Source organism: Culex quinquefasciatus, chromosome 3, assembly GCF_015732765.1.
Source record: "Culex quinquefasciatus strain JHB chromosome 3, VPISU_Cqui_1.0_pri_paternal, whole genome shotgun sequence".
Taxonomy (NCBI): domain Eukaryota; kingdom Metazoa; phylum Arthropoda; class Insecta; order Diptera; family Culicidae; genus Culex; species Culex quinquefasciatus.
This window is the reverse complement of record NC_051863.1, coordinates 34,101,589-34,123,306: the sequence shown is the minus strand read 5'-3', so window position 1 is coordinate 34,123,306 and position 21,718 is coordinate 34,101,589. Positions and strand designations below refer to the sequence as shown.

Genomic DNA, 21,718 nt, shown 5'->3' with positions numbered 1-21,718 from the left:
CTGGTTAAGACTATAACTTCAGTTATTTAACTTTAGTTATTGAGTATTTTGAATAAAATAAATTGCGCGAACCCGTTATCAGCACCAAACTAAAAGAATGCCACACGTCGCCACCACTATCAATCGCACAATGAATCTAATCGTGTCGAATAAAGATTGACGATTAGCATAAATTATTCTCAGCGCGCGCGCACGGTTTAAGTCGAGTGAATTGCGCCAAATGGTTGAACTTCTTAGTCATGCCCGGCCTCGTCGACTGCCCGCTGTCGTCATCGTCGCTGGAACTCAAGAGAAGGTTGCGTGATAGCAGCAATATCAGAGGGTTTTTTTTCATTCTTGTACCGCGTGATTCATTTGCACGTTGCAAAAACAACGGAGAATGAGAGAGGGAGCGAGAGAGCGCGAAATGCCACTTGAGCTCATTCAAATGTATGTGGCTTAGGAATTGCTTCGTTGACCTGAATAACGCCGGGGAGGAAATTGAAAAGTTATAATTTCCTTATACAATTTCAGAAAATGATAACAAATTTCTAAACGAAATAATTTTATCTTTTAAATGTCTTGTTTTGTTCGGATTATAGTTGTTTGAATAACAGAAGCCAATAAAAGAAAAATATACTGTAAATAATATGCAAATAATTAATTTTAATCTTAAAATTGGAAAATTCCCTAGCTCCACCAAAAAAAAAAAAAACAAAAATCTGAAAGATAGCTGAATAATTAAAAATTATTTTTTAACGTTATATATTAATATAAAAATTGACATAACAAACCACAGTCTCAACATTTGAATGAAAAAAGTGTTTTAAAATGCATATTGAGCAATTCTCTGAGATTTCGGTCATTCGATTTTTTTGTATTTTTTAATCCGGCTGAAACTTTTTTGGTGCCTTCGGTATGCCCAAAGAAGCCATTTTGCATAATCATTAGTTTTTCCATATACTTTTCCATACAAATTTGGCAGCTGTCCATACAAAAATGATATATAAATATTCAAAAATCTGTATCTTTTGAAGGATTTTTTGATCGATTTGGTGTCTTCGGCAAAGTTGTAGGTATGGATAAGGACTAGACTGACACTTTTTGTAACTAAAACACTATTTTGATATTTTTTTTTTCATTTTGTGATATGAATTATGAATTTTTGAATCAATACTGATTTTTTCAAAAATCTAAATACTGGTTGCAAAAATTATCAACTTTTTTTTCGATGTAAATTTGAATTTGCAATCAAAATGTATTTCAGTAAAATTTTGATAAAGTGCATCGTTTTCAAGTTATAGCCATTTTTACGTAACTTTTTTTGAAAATAGTTTCAGTTTTTCATTTTTTAAAATTAGAATTAGAAAGCTGAGAAAATTCTCTATATTTTCATTTTTGAACTTTGTTGATACGACGAGTAGTTGCTGAGATATTGCCATGCAAAGACTTAAAAACAGGAAAATTGATGTTTTCTAAGTCTCACCCAAACAATCCACTTTATTCTAATGTCGATATCTTACCAACTAATGGTCCGATTTTCAATGTTGAAATATGAAACATTGGTGAAATTTTCCAGTCTTTTCGAAAAAAATATTTTCAAAATTTTTAAACCAAGATAAACGTTTTAAAAGGGCGTAATATTCAATGTTTGGCCCTTTTGAAATGTTGGTATTGATTCAAAAAAACCGAAAACATTTTTTTCGAAAAGATCGGAAAATTTCGCGAATGTTTCATATTTTAAATCGTAAATCGGAAATTAGTTGCTGAGATATCGACGTTAGAAAATGGTGAGTTGTTTGGGTGAGACTTAGAAAACATCAATTTTCCTGTTTTTAAACATTTGCATGGCAATATCTCATCAACTAAGGGTTGTTTCAACAAAGTTCAAAAATGAAAAATATTGATAAATTTCTCAGCTTTCCAAAAATATTTTTTTCAAAGGTGGGCATGAAAAAATAAAGTTGAAAAATGTTTGCGACCAGTATTTCGATTTTTTGAAAAAAATCAGTATTGACTCAAAAATTCATAACTTGGTCGAAGATTTTTTGCCCATTCTGGATTTTTTCTGAAAAGTTAGCATTTTATGTCCCCTAAAACATATCAGAAAATGAATAAAATGATGTTTTTTGCAAATCATTTTTTAGTGACAAAAAGTAAAATTAAAAAACATCAATTTTTTTACCGTGTATAATTTTTTTCAGTGTAGTCCTCATCCATACCATACCTTTGCCGAAAACACCAAATCGATTAAAAAATTCTATCAAAAGATACAGATTTTTGAATTTTCATATATCATTTTTGTATGAACAGCTGCCAAATTTGTATGGAAAATTATATGGACAAACTAATGATGCTAAATGGCTTCTTTGGGCAAACCGAAGGCACCAAAAAATTTTCATTCGGATTAAAAAATACAAAAAAATAAAATTCTAAAAAAAAGACCGATTTCGTAGAGAACTGCTCAATTAGGGAAAGGTGGGGCAAGACGACCATATGGGGCAAGAGGAACAATCGCTAGTAAGGTCGTAATTTTTATAATTTTGATTATTTCCAGTATGAGGAATTGTTGCTAGCAATGCAATTAGCTGATTCTACTACCACATAACCACCAAAACGACGTAAACGCCACCGGGCATAATATTGAATGATGTTTTTTTCAAACCCTTTGTTTCCTTATAATATTTGGAAAGTACAAAATAAGGCTTAGGGTTCGTTTTAAGGCTCATTTTATCAAAATGCTATTTTTCCTAGATCAGTAGTGTCCCTACCAATGACTTGCACGTTTTATAAAGTATGATTTATGTTTTGGTTATTTTTGCAGAGAGTTTTTAAAAAATCTTGTTTAGGTGGGGCAAGTGTACCATATGGATTTTTAGTATGGAAAATAATACGAATGGCTGCAGCAACATATTTTATTGTGAAAAAAATACATAAAAGTTCTCAAAAACTGATAATCAATTGTTTAAAAAAAAATCCATACACTATATAATAATATCATGAAAATTTACTATTTATTATCTAAGTAATATTTTTTTCGTAAAAACGATCAAATTTTTAGTAAAATATTATTTTTTAGTCTAAAAATGAAAGAAACGTTTCAAATACATCCTAATCTGATGTATCTAAGTGATAATAGTTCAATTGTTAGTAAATTAGCATGTTTTTTCATGCATTGTTCCTCTTGCCCCAACGGGTTGTTCGTCTTGCCCAACTTGTTGAGTAGAACGTAAGAAAAATAAAAAAAAATTAAAATCAATTTTCACATTAAAAAACAGATTTTTTTAAAATACTTGTTCTATCAAAATCTCAGTCAAGACCTGGAATAAGATGATTCCAATAAATCCTACAGATTTTTGAACGTTTTTAATGGGTTATAACAAGCATTTCCTTAGCTTGTTACACTTGTCCCACTTTCCCCTACTTGTTTTCAAAAATGTATGATTTGACAAAAACAAAACATCTAGCAAAAAAAAAAAAAAAAAACTTTGCGGTACTGTACATCGATAATTCCCGAAAATTCAAGAGATTTTTGAACTAACCTGAAAATGCTGAAGAGATTCTAAACGCAGGGGAATGCATTTTAAATTCGTTACAGCTGATTGCACTTGACATTCCATAAAAATGAAATAAATTTTTAATCCCTGATTTTTTTTGAACAATTTTGAACTGAACTTTAAAAAAAAAATTACCAGCCTAATATTATTTTTGTGACTGTTTTTTTTTCTAAACTTTCAAAAAAACACAATTTTTAACAAAAAAAAAACATCCCGTGATAAAAAACGACCGTTACATTTGATTTATTTATAAATATCAAAAATAAATAATAAAAAAACGATCGGTGTAAAATTTCTTTAAACCGAGTATATATTTTTTTTGTACTATTTTTTTCGGAAAAGTCACCAAATCGATAAAAAAATCCTTCTCAAGATTCGAATTTTCGAGTAAAGCACTTGCATGGGGAAACCAAAGATGCAAAATGCGAGGTGGCCACTTTGGTCTGTAAAGTCGGGAAAAAGTCCAGAATTTGCCAAAATCAGGAAAAAGTCAGTTTAAGTCAGGGATTTAAAACATTTCTTGTTTTGTAATTTTGTAATAACATTTTCAAAAAAAATATATTGAAAAAAACTGAAAATTTTAGTACTATATACGTCGATTTCTTTTAATCGCATTGTTAATAACTCGTGAGGATCAACTTTAGGGTCAGGTCGGTTTTAATTCTTAAAAAACCTAAATATAAACAATTTCTTGAACATTTCGTGACTTTCTTCTTTCTTCTATGCGTCAGTTCACGCATTCAACTACTGGTACTTGTTGCCTGATATCTCCCTCAATATCTAGCCGCGCGAGCGCGCGCGCGATTTCGCTCTGGTCTGCTTACTAGCCGCCGCCGCCACTCAGTTCGTTCATACACGATTGAAGTAGGAGAACCTGGCTGTAGTCCCCATAGTCATTGAACAGTCTAGTAGCACAGCGCGCGCGTCGTGTTGATTTCTCCGCTACGAACTCAACCCCATCAACGGCGTCAGCTCAGCTCAACCAAGTACGGAGTTTAGCGTTTCGTCATCGACGTCAGGTGGAAGGGTTGTGCGACCAGGCGTGTGGTGTGCGTAGCGTTGCGTGAATTCTGCGCGTTTGATAAGGTCGTCGTCGTAGGTGAACCAGAAGTTTGAGCTAGTTGAGGAGTGCACTGCGAAACTGCGCGTTTGATTCACACTTTGCATACTCACAGTTGGGAGAGAGTAATCTTTGTTATCGTCTTTGTTTGTCTTTTTTTTGTGAGTGTGTGTGTGTGTGTGCGGGGATGATCGTGATGCCCGAGTTGGTACTCTGGTGCTGATTGAACATTCGTTCGTATAATTAGTTTAGCGTTGGTTGGTGGCGAAAGTGGTTGAGAGAGCGCACTCGAGTAACAGCAGCAGCAGCAGCCGCCGCCGCAGAAGTTTATTTTCCCGCGCGTCGTGTCACACCAGATGACCAACGTCGGTACAGATGAAGGCAGAAAAGAATCCGAAGGTGCATACCCAGGGTTGTGTGCTTGTGACTGACACCTTCTCTGTCTCGCTAGCGCGTGTGTTTTTTTTACGTTTCCTTCACCGTTGCACGAACCACATATCACAACACATCTTCATCACCCATCACACAAAAACACCAAAGATTGGGGTCCTCAAAATTCAACCTAACCTGGACTAACTCGACCTGCTGCGCGCGCCGTTCGAAAATCGCTCAAAATTTGGCACAAAACCTTATCATCTCCTTCCGTTTTTATTTGTTCCGGATCCTCACACTTCCAAAGTCTCCCAGCGAAAGCAATCTTCTAACGTGCTCTTTCCCGTTTTAGGCCGATATTATGAAATTTCACAACTACAGTAGCCCACCAGAGAAAGGCAAGACACGATCCGGAACAGCAGCAGCAACCGCAGTATCGACGGAACAGACTTCGTCTCAGCTGGCGTCCAAGTCGCAGCAGCAGATCAGTCTGAAGAAGAAAATCACACCCGAGCAGCTGCTCCAGCTGCAGCAAGCCCAGTCGGAACCGCTGGCGAAGCGCCTCCGCACCGAGTCCGTTCCCGGTGAGGGCGGCGCTACCGAGGAGGAGGAGCTAGACACGTCCGCGACCGAGTCCGAGACGGAGATGGACCAGACGGCGGTAGTGGAGGAGGAAGAGATGGAGGTTACGCCGGCGACGACGACACAGCGGTTAGACGCGAGTACGTTGAAGGCGGCGAGGGGAGCCACCACCACGATCCTGATGGCCACCAGCGCGGACGATGCCGACGACGACAGCATGGGTCGGAAGAAGGTGAAACGAAAAGTGCCCGGAAAAGCGCCGGCCGCCAACAACACGTCCACCAAGGCCAAGCTGCAGATGGTGCACGAGTTTCCGACGCTATTTCTCGGCCTGCGTCGCAACCGGATCTTCCTGGTGAACTCGCTCGCGCAAAGCTTCGAACTGAACCAGCGGGACATCATCCTGACGTTGCGGAAAATCAAACTAAACGAACAGTACGCCCGGTTAGCGGCCGTCTTCGGCCTGACCGACAGCGAGGTGGAGATTCTGTTCCGTACGAGTGTGCCTAAAATAGCCGACTGTTTGCGAAATTTCATCGTCTGGCCGGACGATATCACGATGAAGCTGAACGTCCCGATCAACCTGCGGCAACACTTCAACAAGATCCATCTCATCCTGAACTACCTGGTCATCAAGGTGCGACAAAACGCCGTCAAACACCTTTCCCAAGCCCAAACGGAATCCTCGTACTGCGAGCTCGACCAGTGCCACAAGCTCAAGTACCTGGTCGCGTCCACCCTGGACGGGTGCGTCTGCTTCGTGTCCCGAGGCTTCGGCATCCAAACCGACGACGAGGCCGTCCTCGCCCAGTCCGGCTTCCTCACCAAGTTCAAAACCAACACGAACCTGATCGCCGGCAAAAACTTCCACAACTTCGAGGACCGCCTCACCAACGGCAACGACCACGACCACGAGAACAACAACGGCGCCGCCGCCGGCTCGGACTCCGACCTGGAACGCACCCTCACCACCAACAACGACGACGACAACTTCGAGGAGATCGTCTCGGAAAAGATCAGCAAAAGCCGGACGTTCAAGCTGAAAAACTACATCGAGAGCGTGCTGGAGAGCTTCCAGGCCCACCTCATCCTCTCGCCCACGTCCTGCGTGGACGGCAAAACGCTCGAACTGCTCGACGACGTCGTCGTGATCGTCGGCGCGCTCATCAACCTGCAGAAGCAGGAGGTCGAATAGAGCCGCGCCCGGGCCCACGTGTCTATGTGTAAGCTATACTAATCTAATCATATCGTTACGAGAGTTTGTGGAAGGTTCCAAACGCAACCTTCTAGGAACACGGCCTCTTTTGCCCGTTTTACCTTGTTGACGACGGATGCACTGAACTGAAATGTGTTGAAGATCGAAAGGGCGCCCCGGGCTCGCGAGAAGAAGCGAGCCCGAATATTGTAGATAAATTATTATTATTATTATTATTGATGATATACAACTAACCGCTAGAAACACCCTAACACACATCTACACACACTCAACCAAGCAAACAATAAAGTTTATCGATGGAATATTTACGCAAAAGAACGTAGTGATTTCACGGGGAAATGAAAGGAGAAAGTCAGCTCAGCTGGTTAAGATCAAAAATGTCGGTTCTATCATTTCATGCGAGTTTCGGTAATCTGGTATCGAAATTCATGGTTTTCGATGCCGGAAGTGAGAGTTAAAATGTTGTCAAAATCGGCCACTATTCAAATTTTGAATGTTTCGTCTTTCTGGCCATGTCTGTAACATACCCACCTGCACCTTTTTCGTATTAATCAAGTTGAGATTTTTTTTCCAAAATGGTTCAATAGAACAGAAAAAAAAACAACATTGATTGGACATTTTTAGAGGACTGGCTACAACCCGGATATTGCCGGGTTCGCCCGGGGAGGTTCCATTGAAGGGACTTTGGACGAACGTGTTAGTATTTTATAATTCTATAATTATATGATTTTTTTCAATTTCTTGATTTTTGAAAATTACTTGAATTTTAGCATATTTTAGAATGCCTCAAATTTCTTATGTTCCCTAAATTAATTTTTTTGTGCCTCTTAAATTTCCAATTTTTTTTGGAATTTTGCAATATTTTTAAATTTTGCGAATTTTGTATGTTTCTTTAATTTCTCAAATATCTTGTGCTTCTTGAATTTCATGAATTTATTGATTTTCTTGAATTTTGTTATTTTATTGAATATTATGTATATCTTTATTTGCTTGAATTTCTTAAATGTTTGAACTTCTTGAATTTCGCAAGTATCTTGAGTTTTGAAAAAATTGTGGGTTTCTTTAATTGTTTAATTTTATTTTAAATTTAATTTGTTTTGAATTTCTCGAACTTATTGAATTTCTTAAATTTCTTAAATTCGTTGAATTTTCAGATTTGTTTCATTTCCTGGTTTGTAACGTTCATGAATTTTGAATATTGTATATTTTTTGATTTGCTTAAATTTCTTAGATTTGTAGAATTTCATGTTTTTTAAAATTTCTTAAACTTTTTGAATGTCATAACTTTTTGACCTTTTTTTTCCATTGTTCTTGATTTTCTGGAATTTATTAAGTTTGTTAAATTTGTTGAATTTTCGTAAATTTCTCAAATTTTATACATTTTATGAACTTTTATTTGTTTTGCCTTTTTTGAATTTCGTGATTTTTTTAATTTACTGAATTTCGTAATTTCATGAATTTTTTTTTTATCTTGAATTTTATGATTTTTTTTTTATTTTTTGATTGTGTTTTTTTCATGGATTTTCCTAAATTGCTTAAAATTATTGTGTTTGTTAAATTTCATAAATTTCTGAATTTTCTTTAATTTTTTAAACTTTTTGAATTTAGTAAATTTCTAGAATTTCTAATTTTTTTAATTTCTTGGTTTTTTTAATTTCTTAAATTTTGTAATTTATTTTTAATATTTGAATTTGATAAATTTCTTAAATATCTAAAATTTCTGAATTTTCTTGATCTTTTTGAACTTGTCAAATTTTGTAAATACCTTGAATTTCTTTTTTTTCGTAATTTTCGCAAATTTGTAGATTCTTTTGAATTTCGTGATTTGTTTTTCATTTCAGTTTTTTCGATTTTTTTTTGAATTCTTTGATTTTTTATTTTTTTTGAATTTACTGAATATTTTGAATCATTTCAATTTCCTGGATATCTCTTTTTTAAATTTCTTAAATCTTACTAAATTTCTAAAATTTTGTAAATTTCTGAAATTTTTTTAATTCTTTGAATTTTGTGATTTTTTTGTTTTTATATTTGTTTTTTTTTTTGTCTAAAATTTCTTGAGTTTCTTGTTTTTTTTTTTATTTTTTGTCCGCTACGGGAAGAATTCCGGTGAATCCGGGTTACTAATCAATTCCTTGTCCCCTAGGACCTTATCTTTTTTTAGCAAGAGTCGTGTTGTAATTTTGAAAATAAAACTATTTGATCACTCTGATCAGGTTAGTTTGTTAACTTCGTGTAACATTTCTTCAGGACCTGGTTAAAAAATTGAGGCTTGAGTTATGACAATATCGGTAAATAAAATCAAAGTACTAAATTTTTGCTTGGTGATGGCCTTAAAAAGGAAAATTTGATTCAACTTTAAATGCAAAGAAAATTCTATCAACTGTTTTGAGTTGTTATTCATATAAAATTAAATGTAGGCAGCTCGGAATCGTTCTGCTTACCCGGACTTGTGAACATTCGAAAATTGTCGGTGAATGGTGACTGAGCGCTTCGCGAACTCGGCATTCATTCGTTGCAACTTCGTGTGCGTTCACTGGCGTTCCCCGAGCAGACGGAAATAATTTGGGAATAACATTTTTTGATATTTGAAAATACTAGGCCAATAACATTTTATGTTATTTATAACAAGATTTGTTATTCGTCGTTATGATTTTTTTTTCGTTATTATCGTTTAACACTAAATCCGATCATCCCAATAACAGTTGGAGGTATTCTTCCATAACAAAAAAATATTATTCCCAAGTTGTTTGGTCCCAACTCGAGCAGGCTCTCCCTCTCTTTCCGTGCGTTCCTTTCGATTCTAAAAACAAATAGTACGCTACTAAACCAGAAACCACTTTCGGGCAAATTACTAAGACAAGTATAGAGTACACATATGCATGAGAGAGAAGAAAATAAAACGCTAGAAAAAAAAAACAAAACAAAAAAAAAATTAAGGTCGTTTAAAACAAAATACACCCCCTAGAAAAGTTTGATTTTCCAAACGAAACTGTACGAAGAGTTAGTCTTAAACAATTACTTGGTAATGGCGCACCGACCGATGGCAAATGATCCAGCATCCAGTTTTATTTTTTTATTTTTCGTTTTGAGAAACTGCTTGTTACTTGTAATGAAAAATAACAATTATTTATTAATACACAAGTAAAGTTGCGTGAAACGGAGTAAAAGTTTTTAAAACACACCCAACACATAGTAACACAAGCAGAATAAATAGCAGAAGCCACACAGAACACACTGGACATTAGAAGAGGTGCGATCTAAGTGAATATATGAGTGTAATAAAACAAAACAAAAATAACCGTTGCCTAGTGGCTCAGAACACGTTATGCAAAAAAAGGAAAAAGAAAATAGGAAGGAAGGAGGTGGAGAAATCTTATGAAAAATGAAGAAAAATAAAAAAAGAAACACGCTGAGATACGGATTCCGGGCAATGCCTGTTAGATTGTATAGAAACTAAATAAAAAAAAGTAGAGCAGAATAGTGAGAAAGATTTTAGCGCGAGTGCGCGTGCGAAAGAGAATAAATGCCTTTGACAAAATAAAGGTGTAAAGTGACATGATCATTGTAAATAGACTAAAATAACGGACAGACAGTTAGGGTAGAGTAATGGCAATTGATTAACTCATTTTTTTTTAGTTTTATCAATTTGATAATGAAAGCAACAGACATAAACATAAAGAAAAAGGCATACAAATGCCTATTCTGTGAAGCAAGAAGGAAACAGAAAGGAAACAGTTTCAACAATAAATGATAAAAACAGCAGACTTTCGGAATAATGAAACGATAAATAAACCTTGAAATTACACTTTAAACATCTAAATGAATAAACATTATTTACACGCAAGTAACATTGGGTGAACATCCGTCGAACTTTATTTTGTTTGCTGAAACGTATCCGAAACGTCTTTTTGCAGGGATTTTTGTGCTTGGACCGAGCTCTGTAGCCTACGCTGAATTGAAGAAAAGAAGTACAAAATTCCTCTATTCTAAGAATTTTGCCCTTCTCGGTTCTTGATGCTTCCTCCTCGATCCCCTGCTTTGATTCTAACTATCGTCATCAGGGGTGACATTTTGTTTGGGGGTTGAGGTTGGTCACAGAAATTTGTTTGACCTAATCTCACCCCTGATGACGGTACTAATAAAAAGGAAAATCATAGATGAGAAAATGTTAATGCGAATGGAGAGCAAATTGAGATCAGTATCCCCTGACAAATACTGGTAGTAAGTGTGAAATAATAATGAAAAAAATAATGAAAATCAACAGAAGAGCAGAAAATCAGGAATATGAAATAGTCAATGCGGATGGAGAGCAAAGCGGACACTCTTCTTACAAAGATATCAATATAGAACAACATTCAACTCTTTGTATTCACAGAAATGCATTCTGCTGAAATGCTCAACCAAACCACATAGTCTTGGCACGAAATCGAAAAAGGGCTCATTTTCGTGTGTCTAACGGCAAATCATGTAACAGGCCAGGTTTTGATGGATCTAGACTAAATCGACCCCGCTGAGTCCGAAAATCGCGGTCACGAAGCCGAATTCCTTAAGGGAAGCGAGATATTCAAGATGGCGACCAATATGGCGGCTATATAGAGAAGTTAACAATATCACAGTATAAAGGTTGTTGACGTGTCGATTTTAACTAATTTTGGGCCGCTGAACCCGAATATAACCATGAAAATCGGTCACGGCGACCCAGCAGCGTGTAATCCAAGATGGCGTCCAATATGGCGAAGAGAGAATCTTCAAGTATTTTTAAACAAGATGTAACAGGCTTGTGACCGATTTTCATGGTCATATTCGGGTTCAGCGACCCCAAATTAGTTAAATTTGTTCGGTCACAAGCCTGTTACAACTTGTTTAAAAATACTTGAAGATTCACTATTCGCCATATTGGACGCCATCTTGGATTACACGCTGCTGGGTCGCCGTGACCGATTTTCATGGTTATATTCGTTTTCAGCGACCCGAAATTAGTTAAAATCGACAAGTCGACAACCTTCATACTGTGATATTGTTGACTTCTCTATATAGCCGCCATATTGGTCGCCATCTTGAATATCTCGCTTCCCTTAAGGAATCGGGCTTCGTGACCGCGATATTCGGACTCAGCAGGGTCGATTTAGCCTAGATCCATCAAAACCTGGCCTGTTACACGATTTGCCGTTAGACATGCTATTTTTGGGTTTTTAGCCTTGACTAACAATTCAAATCTTTAAACACAGATAGAGAAAATGTTTTTAATTTTCAATAAATAAAATTAGACCATTTTTTGAATTTTTGAAAAAAATAAAATAATTTTATTAAGGTAATTCTCTGCCAACCAGCCCGGGAGCATGTTGACAGCTCCCATACAAACTGAGCGGACCCCGTTTTGTGGGCCCAGTGGGCCTAAGATGCTATCTAGTAAAATTTTTGAAAATGGTGAATAGTTTGAATAAATATAGTTCTTGCCTTGTTTCGGTTTAAAACGACAAAATAAGCATTCTGGAATCATTTTCTTTAAAAACTTGTTAATAGATACGCCGTGTTCAAATATTAGTCTAGAACAGTTAAAGTGAGCGTGCCGCAAAAGCCGTCACGAAAAAAAAGTTTCCTGTGCAAAGTTTGAGTTGCGTATTTTTGGGCGGACTCCGACGAGGCCCACTTGCCATCTGTCGGTGAATACGTGCAACTCACGAAAACTGTCATCTTAGGGTCCGGTTGCTGCCAACTCACATGGGAGATCAGAAAAAGTTGCCCCAGGGTGACGGGCTGAGATTTTTTCGCAAAATGAAGAGTAAAAATTAATTACGCCCGATTAGCGATTGTCCACGGGTAATTCTCCGCCAACTCACACAGCAGTTGCCCCGACCCCTCTTCGATTTGCGTGAAACTTTGTCCTAAGGGGTAACTTTTGTCCCTGATCACGAATCCGATGTCCGTTTTTTGATATCTCGTGACGGAGAGGCGGTATGACCCCTTCCATTTTTGAACATGCGAAAAAGAGGTGTTTTTCAATAATTTGCAGCCTGAAACGGTGATGAGATAGAAATTTGATGTCAAAGGGACTTTTATGTAAAATTAGACGCCCGATTTGATGGCGTACTCAGAATTCATCGAAAAAACACTAAAAAAGTTTTTAAAATTCTCCCATTTTCCGTTACTCGACTGTAAAAAATTTTGGAACATGTCATTTTATGGGAAATTTTATATACTTTTCGAATCTACATTAACCCAGAAGGGTCATTTTTTCATTTAGAACAAAATTTTTCATTTTAAAATTTCATGATTTTTCTAACTTTGCAGGGTTATTTTTTAGAGTGTAACAATGTTCTGCAAAGTTGTAGTTGTAGCAGACAATTACAAAAAAATTGATATATAAACATAAGGGGTTTGCTCATAAACATCACGAGTTATCGCGATTTTACGAAAAATGTTTTAAAAAAGTTAGTCGTCATCGATCATGGCCGTTCATGGTCACCCGTGATAGACACGGACGACGAAACAAAGAGAAACGCAAAAAGTAACTTTTTCAAAACTTTTTTTCGTAAAATTGCGATAACTCGTGATGTTTATAAAAAACACGAAATTTTAAAATGAAAAATTTTGTTCTAAATGAAAAAATGACCCTTCTAAGTCAATGTAGATTCGAAAAGAACATAAAATTTCCCATAAAATAACATGTTCCAAAAATTTTTGGAAAATACGTTTTTTTCGGAATTCTGAGAACGCCATCAAATCGGGCGTCTAATTTTACATAAAAGTCCCTTTGACACCAAATTTCTATCTCATCGCCGTTTCAGGCTGCAAATTATTGAAAAACACCTCTTTTTTCGCATATTCAAAAATGGAAGGGGTCGTACCGCCCCTCCGTCACGAGATATAAAAAAACGGACCTCGGATTCGTGATCAGGGACAAAAGTTACCCCTTAGGACAAAGTTTCACGCAAATCGAAGAGGGGTCGGGGCAAGTTTTCTCGATTTCGTGTGAGTTAGTAGAGAATTACCCCCACGATTTCTAAAATAGTTCCAAGTGATTTGTGGATGATTCCTTTTCCTAAAGTTTCATGATTATCTCAATGAAAATTAGTTCGAATCGGAAAACGGAATGCATTTTTTGATTTTTTGGACATTAGGACAATCCCGAAATGACGGTAATAACTAAGTTTATGCCATTTCAATAACAAATACTGTTAAAATAACAGAAAGTGTTATGGAATATTCTTGCAAAATCCATTTTTGCATAAGAGTTCAACAACAGTTGTTATCATAACAATTTTTTTTATCGGTCTGATATTGATTGAAAGCCAGAACAACTTCGGAATAACATTTTTTGTGATGGAAGAATACCTTAAACTGTTTTTGGGATGATCGGATTAGTTTTTAAAATAACAAAAAATAATAACAAAGCTTTGTTCGAAGAATAACTTAAAATAGTATTAGTCTGTTATAACAATAATAATCCAATGACAAAAAAAAATCCTAACGGCGAATAACAAATCTTGTTATAAATAACATAAAATGTTATTGGCCTAGTATTTTTAAATATCAAAAAATGTTATTCCCAGGTTATTTCCGTCTGTTCGGGATAGTAGAAGATGACATTAGTTTGTTAATAATAAATGGGTTTAAATCATTGTACTTAAAAATGTAAATAGGGCTTTGCTGCCCACCATTGAAAAAACGGCTAATATCCACTTTTGGCAAAAACGAGATATTAGCACCAGGTGGTAGAGGATGTTCCAACGCATCTTCTGGAACTTGAATTTCACTGAAATAGTGTTTAGACTTGGCTGCCGATGCGAAAAACCAAACGGCTAATATGCCACTCTTATGGGAAATTGCCTTGACAGAGATTTTGTGACAAACACTAAAACGCGTTTTTCTCGGAATACTTGATTTGGCATAATAGCCGAATTTTCAATTATGGGCAGTTTGGGACCCTATTGAACCTTTTCCTAAACAAAACTCTAGAGATGACGACCTCCAATTCCAAAGAACCCTACCATCTCTAATATGCAAAGCTCTCGAGTACTCCCGCGAAACATTTCACCACCTCCCGAAACTTTTCCCACCTGGAAACGCTCCAAAGCTCATTCAAAGCTCCAATCCACGTGGTGCTCTTACCTTCCCACCCCCCTCAATTTTCCTCGCCCAACAAGCCACTAAAAATTAACCGCCTTCGTTTTCCACCCAAACGTTTCTGTTTACAAAATGTTGCAGAAAATTTCCGCTCCGCTCTCTCCCTCTCTCGCGAGAGAGAGCGAGCTTGCATGAACTCCGCCGGACCCCCCTTTAGTTCATCAGGATGAACGGGATGAACTCTATTCTGCTTCGGTGGCACCACCACAGCGCCCCAACTCCAGCTGGACGAGCCCGGCCGCGTGTACGGAATTCGTCAGTCTACTTTCAGCGTTCACGTGTAACGGTTGTGTGTTGATGCGCAGCTGCGGGCCGTAAAGGCGTTTGTTGTTGAGTGGAAAGTTGTTGTCGTTGTGCCGGTTCTTCTGGGGAAGCTGTTCGCGCGCTGATTCGAGATTTTTGTTGTCGTTGAAGCTTTTTGGAGCTCTCTGTGGGGACGCGAAGGGTGTTGTGGCGCGCGCTGTCCAGGTTGTGGCGGCGGGTGTAAATTTTTGTGTGTTCGGTGGACATCCGAGTCGCGAAGAAGTGAAAGAGAGAGAGAGAGGGAGAAAGGTGTGTGTGTAGTACAACTGGGGCCTGTCCGCGCCCAAAAACATCCCAGGAAGATTTCACTCGCGGAGGTCTCCAAAGTGTTTGGTGGTTGTTGTTGTGGTGTTGCGTCCTAGAAAGAGTTCAACAGGTTATCCGCGCACAGCAGTCTTGAGGATTACTACAGCCGAGAAGGGAATCACTGGCGGTGACCGGACCGTCAAGCGAGTTTCAGCAAAGCTTAAGAAGTAAGTGAAGGCGATAAGCCGGATTTCGTGCGCGGTGAAGAGATCGTGAAACCGATCGAGAAACCTGTTAAGAGACGAGGTCGCAAGATATTTGGATGCTGGTGAGCGGTCGGTAATGTCAGTGTTCCCTTTGTTGTTGATGTTGATGCCGATGGTGGAAGATGCAAATTGGCAATCGAAGAGATCTCGCTGGGAGAAGGAACAGTGTCGGCAACATAACGGAATGCTGAAGGTCCGTCAGAAGGACGGGGTGATTGTGTGTTGTGTTTTGGACCCAATTCGCCTCCCCCTTCCAAAGGGATACCAGCTGACTTGTGCACCTGAGAAGAAGTTGTGTGAGCAACTCGAAGAACACCATGCTGCTGGCATAAAATTCTGATCGGCAAACAGTCAAACTGGTTTTGGACAACTATAGCCAAAGTCGGTCGGTCTTTTTGGACAGTTTTAGCAGGCCAAAATGCGAACCAACGAAGGTGGTAATTTGCAGGCAAAACAAAGATCAAGCTGAGCCCCGTCGCTGATTTCAGGGGAAAAATGTCGAACGTCAACGGCGCGCGACGCGACGTGGTTTGCCGAACGACGGGACCACGATTGGTGGCGAGTTGGGCTCTGAATGCTAAAACAGTGAGCTGGTTTGAGCCGGGTTAGCAATGGGATTCGGGGGGAGGAGGGTACAGATTAGAAATCTACGCTTTGGAGGGAATTGGGCGCTCGATGAAGTGTGTCACAGGAGTTGGTTTGCGCTAAAAATAATTTTGTGTTTGAACTTTTCTTTTTACTAATCGTCGCTTGAGTGCTATCTTGTGACACGGCTACGGTAAAAAAAAGAAAGGACGTGTCACAAGATAGCATACAACTGACGTAATGTTGTTATTTAAATATTTAAAAATTAAATAACCTTTTTTTGTTCAGTTGAACAGAGACAACTTTTGAAATACATTTTTGACATTTATTTTTTAACGGTTTGATATAATTTTAATTTCAAGAACATAACTTAGCCCAATTTTATTCCATGTTTCTGTCCCCTTCAATTTTGTCCAAAACAATTAGGGGCGAAAAATATTATGACTAAAATTCAACCAAAAAGATACCAAGGACTTTTTGGAGAACAAAGACTATTTAATCTTAGCACTAATTTTGAACAACGTAAAACAAATATTAAAAAAAAACTTCAGAATATTAATGGAAAAAGAAGTCTAATAAACTGAACATAATTTGATATGCATTTTGCGTTTAAAATCATATTAAGCATATTTGAGATCGATCAAAAATATTTTTTTGTGAAATTCCGTCGTACAGTACTACAAAAAGTTTTTTTCGACAAAAAAAATATTTCGAAAATATTTGTTATTTAGAAAACTGGGCAGATGTAAAATGCATTTTAAAACACTTTTTCATTCAAATGTTAAAACCATGGCTTGTAATTTTCATTTTTATATTTTTTATTTGTTTGCCGTGTTAAAAAAAAAAGAATCATTTGTAAATTTGTTTGATCTTTTCGGAAACATATAAAAATATTTAGAATGAGAACTTCATCATCCACATGTTACGGCCAAATAATGTCCTAAATAAAATACTTTTAAAACTTTCGATAAAATTATTGAATTCCTTGGAGAGTATAATATTTTTAAAGTTTCGGATAAAGACCAAATTTTAAGGAAAAAAATGTCCGAAAAAAAAATTTGAATTTTCCCATAATTTTCGCCAATTTAAACAAAATTAAAAATATTAACATATTTAATTACGTAAACTTAGAAAATTTTCAAACAAATTATTGGTATCCTTGGGGGTATCAATAATTAAAAACACCAACATTAAAATTTTCAACCTAATAATGTCCTTAACTTAATTAGTCAAAATTTCTTCATGGTGTCAGCCTAGTTTAAATATTAAAAAAATCATTAATAAAAAAAACTAGCTTACTCCTCCTTTGTGGTTGGAGCCTTCCTCGCTCCTTTTACCAAATATTGGTCACACAAAAAGTTAAGATTTCATTGACACCTGACTAGAGCGTCCAATTTCCCGTCCCGGGAAAAAAAATCCCGGGAATTCCCGGGATTTCCCGAAAAAAAATATTTCCCGTTTCCCGGGAAATTTGTAAATTTCCCGGGAATTCCCGAAATTCAAGCGGAAGTATACATTTTCTCAACTTTCTGGTACATTTTTTAAACTTTCAAAAAAAAAATCTATATAAAAAACTTATTTTAATAAATTCAATTTACTGTTCTTATTGAACTTATCAGTTCGTCTAAAAATTTTATGTCAAGATTTATTTCAGATGATAATAATTTCTGAAGCATTCACAACTAGGTATAGATCTTGTACGATATTATGAATAAACTTACGATATTAAAAATAAACTATTAAAATTTTGGTATGCTTTTTAAGCAAAAATTCTTGTTATATCTTTGAAAATAAGGTAACTCTTCCCGCCAAGATCAAAATTGATTGTTTTTTGTTTTGTTTCCCATTACCAAATTATTAGGTTAATTTGTTCAAAAGTATTCGAGGAATTACAGTCAAAAGTTAAAAATTTATAGAGCACTTGAGCTACACTCAAAAAAATGAGTTCGCGTAAACGTGAACAGAGCTCATGCCAACGGGAACCAGGAAGAAAACTGTTCACTTTCATGGTGCAATGCACTATAAAAGTTGAATAGTTTTCTTCCTGGTTCCCGTTGGCATGAGCTCTGTTCACGTTTACGCGAACTCATTTTTTTAGCGTACCAAGGGCGTAAAGTTTAAATCTGAAACTACTAAACAACTTTTTTTTTCTATGAAAATTCTTTTTACCAAAGTCTTTTATTAGGCCGAATCATTAAACATATCATTAAAAAACTACTTAAAAAAATGTAAACATATTTCAAATACTCGCTCCATACATTTGAAAACTGGAAGTTGTAATTACATAAAAATGGTATTTCGAGTGAATAGCAGATTTTTAAGGTAAATTCAATGCTTATATATTTATTCATGAGATTAATCCAGTAAGATTTGTTCTGAATAAAAAAATTGCCATGAAAAACATATACCTGGCTATTTCTTATCAATACAAAATACTAATCATTATATTTTGAGCGAACGAATTTAGAAAATTTATATATTTTCCTGAAGTTGTATGTTTTTTTTTTTTACAAGCAGCCAAGGCATTAAGTGAACCTTACACTTACTCAGACCATTGGAATTGCTATTTAATACTATTTTGTTGCAAAATATTGACCAAAACCAGGATCAGAACAATTTTCGATTAATTTAGAATTTCCCGGAAATTCCCGGGATTTCCCGGGAAATTTGTTGAAAATTTCCCGTTTCCCGGGAATTTTGTAACCCCGGGAAATTGGACGCTCTACACCTGACGTTATAGGATATTGGTATGAAACCAGGCTACAAAAATATAAAGAATATAAATATCACTTGAATACTTGAACTTGATACAAGATTGATCTTCTATGTTTAGCCTCGTTGGGAAGATCTTCAAAACATCACACAAACACGCAGACACACATACAGACAGACATTTATTCAGTTTTCTTTTTTGAGTCGATAGGTATAAATGAAGGGCATTATGTGAAAAGTAAATAATTAGAGCAGCATTATAATCTTACCTCAGTGAAAAGGCAAAAATCTGCCTTCAAATTTTCAACTTTATATACAGTCGACTCTCTGGCTGTCGATCTTCTCGATATCAATAATTTTCCATCTATCGATGAATTTTTCAGTCCCTTCAATCTGCATACTTCAATTATCTTCATTCCTCGATATTTTCCCTTGCTTGAAGGATCTCTTCCTCGACGGTCCCTTGGATTCTGTTTGCATTAAAAATCTCTTCCGGTTGTCAATAATTTTACTTTCTCATGGCTTGCATAGACATCGCAAAAAAATCATTTTCGCTTGCGAACTTTTTTCACCCGCGAAAGAGAAAGGAGGCCAATCACGCAAAAGAAAATCGCTCCCGAACTTCTCCAAAAAATACCAACAACAAAAACTGACAGTTCATTTTTCGATCACATGCAAGTGTAGTAGTGAAAAAGATGTTCCGCCGAATAATCAACATGATGATTTTTTTAGATTCCTTTTAACGATCTTTCGTGCGCGAGAGAGACCAAAGAGTCGACTGTAAATGTATTAAATTCATATTTGTCCCATCATTCAAAACAAGTGCGTCCATCCCGGTAATTCCCGGGACAAAATTCCCGGATTTTTTCCAAAACTGGGAAATCTCGAATTCCGGGATTATTTTAATATTTTGTCCCGGGAATTCCCGAAATTAAAACATGGAAAGTCAGATTCGGTTGTGGAAACAGTTGAACACTTTAATACTTAGTAGGGGAACAGCATCTAATTCCACCGTGCCTCTAATGTTGGCAGATCAGAACATTTACATTCAATTAACGTGAAGACTTCCATAATTGTCATGATTTTTTGTTCAAAGATATAAATTTTGCGTCGCTTTCAATATTTTGACAAAATTCCTTTAACAAGTTGTTTAGAATAGTTTCTACACATGCTGATTCCTTTTGGTAACGATTATCCCATTCCTTATAAAGTTATGGAAATCGTCATTAATCAATGATTGCCAACTAGGACGTCAATGATTGTACCACAAAATTATATAAATTTTAAACGCTTTTGATTTAGATCGAAAATTCTTTCAGTGGCTTGAAGAACTCAACACCCGGCACATGCTGATTCCTTTTGGTGCTGAAATTCGTTAAATTGAATTTAATACAGAATATTTTATAGTAATGATCAATTTTCTTCGAAAATGATCAACGGCTTCACCTTAAAGCTAATAAAAAGCGTTTTCAACTGAATTCGAGTGATATATAGGGGAAATTCTGGTATGTTTGGCAGGTTCAGCACTTGCTCCTAACTCCATCCAATTTGCTTATTTTCACTATTTAAACAACTAATTTTGCAAAACTTTTGATAGAAACTTGCTTGCTCACTTCTCATTGAGCTATTTATCACTCGATTTCAGTTGAAAACGTTTTTAATTAGCTTTAATTGAATGTCAAAGTTCTGACCTGCCAACATTAGAGGCACGCTGGAATTAGATGCTGTTCCCCTAGCTCAATAAGAAATGAGCAAGCAAGTTTATATCAAAAGTTTTGCAAAATTAGTTGTATAAATAGTAAAAATCTGCCAATTGGATGCAGTTAGGAGCGAGTGCTCAACCTGCCAAACATACGAGAATTTACTGTAATAGATACAGCATTCATTTGGATTATAAGGGAAAATTGTTAAAAAAATAGTTTACAGACCCACTACATTCCAAGCTCTATTTTTTTTTTAATTAAGGCTGGTTATTGTATACGTATATTCATGATTTAAATTTTAAAAAATATATCATATTTAATTATTTTTTATCAATCCAATTTGGCGAATCAGGAAAAAATATCAAATTAAGACAGCTGTTTAATTTTTTTTTATCAAATTGGAAAATTGGAAACCCTATTTAAAACTGAGGCCACCTCTGATCTACAAGGAATTCGCCGCTCAGTTATGCTATAATTGAAATTTTGCAAAATATTCCACGAAACTTTGAATTTAAATTTGCATAAGTCCTTTTTGCAACAATAATTCTAGATTAAATTTTCAAAGGGTCCTATCTGCACAGGAAACCCATGACTCATAGGTTATTTTGAAAATTTACTCTAGAATTCTAAAAATTGCTGCTAAACTAAACTGCCTCGCTGAATCAAATCCGCAAAGAATATTTTTTCCGGTTCAATCGAGGAATCATTCAAGCGCGCGAACAAGGACCTCGTCACGCTTAAAAATGCTTTCAAAAACTTTGCACACATTTTTTCGCCCCGACCCCTCCCCCCTAATTGAACCACTTTGCGATGCACTCAATTAACACTTTACCGGCGTCGTCTTCGTCGTCGCCGTCGAGCAAATCAACGACGCCGACGCCACGGCGGAAAAAGGCGCGAGAAGCCACGGCAAAGTCAATTTCCACCTAAACTGCCGATGATCGACGCGAATCTCCCCGCACACAAACGGAAAATTGCTCAACATTCAAACGATTTATTAATGGAAAAAC

General features: G+C 36.4%; 2 protein-coding genes across 13 annotated transcripts in view; both read left to right on the top strand.

Annotated features, from left to right (window-relative positions):
• Positions 1 to 7,074, top strand: part of LOC6039477 — a 34,441-nt gene extending 27,367 nt beyond the window's left edge. For 2 of the 3 annotated variants that reach the window (XM_038263246.1, XM_038263247.1), the window contains exon 2: positions 5,321 to 7,074. In XM_038263246.1, coding sequence (XP_038119174.1) covers positions 5,330 to 6,745 — 1,416 coding nt within the window. In that variant the 5' untranslated portion in view covers positions 5,321 to 5,329 and the 3' untranslated portion in view covers positions 6,746 to 7,074. Of the gene's footprint in view, positions 1 to 4,843; positions 4,996 to 5,320 lie in introns of all 3 variants that reach the window. The other variant, XM_038263245.1, reaches the window with a different exon arrangement.
• An 8,092-nt stretch (positions 7,075 to 15,166) lies between these two features.
• The window catches only part of LOC6039483 (zinc finger CCCH domain-containing protein 13), a 215,511-nt gene continuing 208,959 nt past the window's right edge, over positions 15,167 to 21,718 (top strand). For all 10 annotated transcript variants that reach the window (XR_005278191.1, XR_005278194.1, XR_005278190.1 and 7 more), the window contains exon 1: positions 15,167 to 15,669. The gene's annotated coding sequence lies outside the window, so the exon portion shown is untranslated. The remainder of the gene's footprint in view (positions 15,670 to 21,718) is intronic.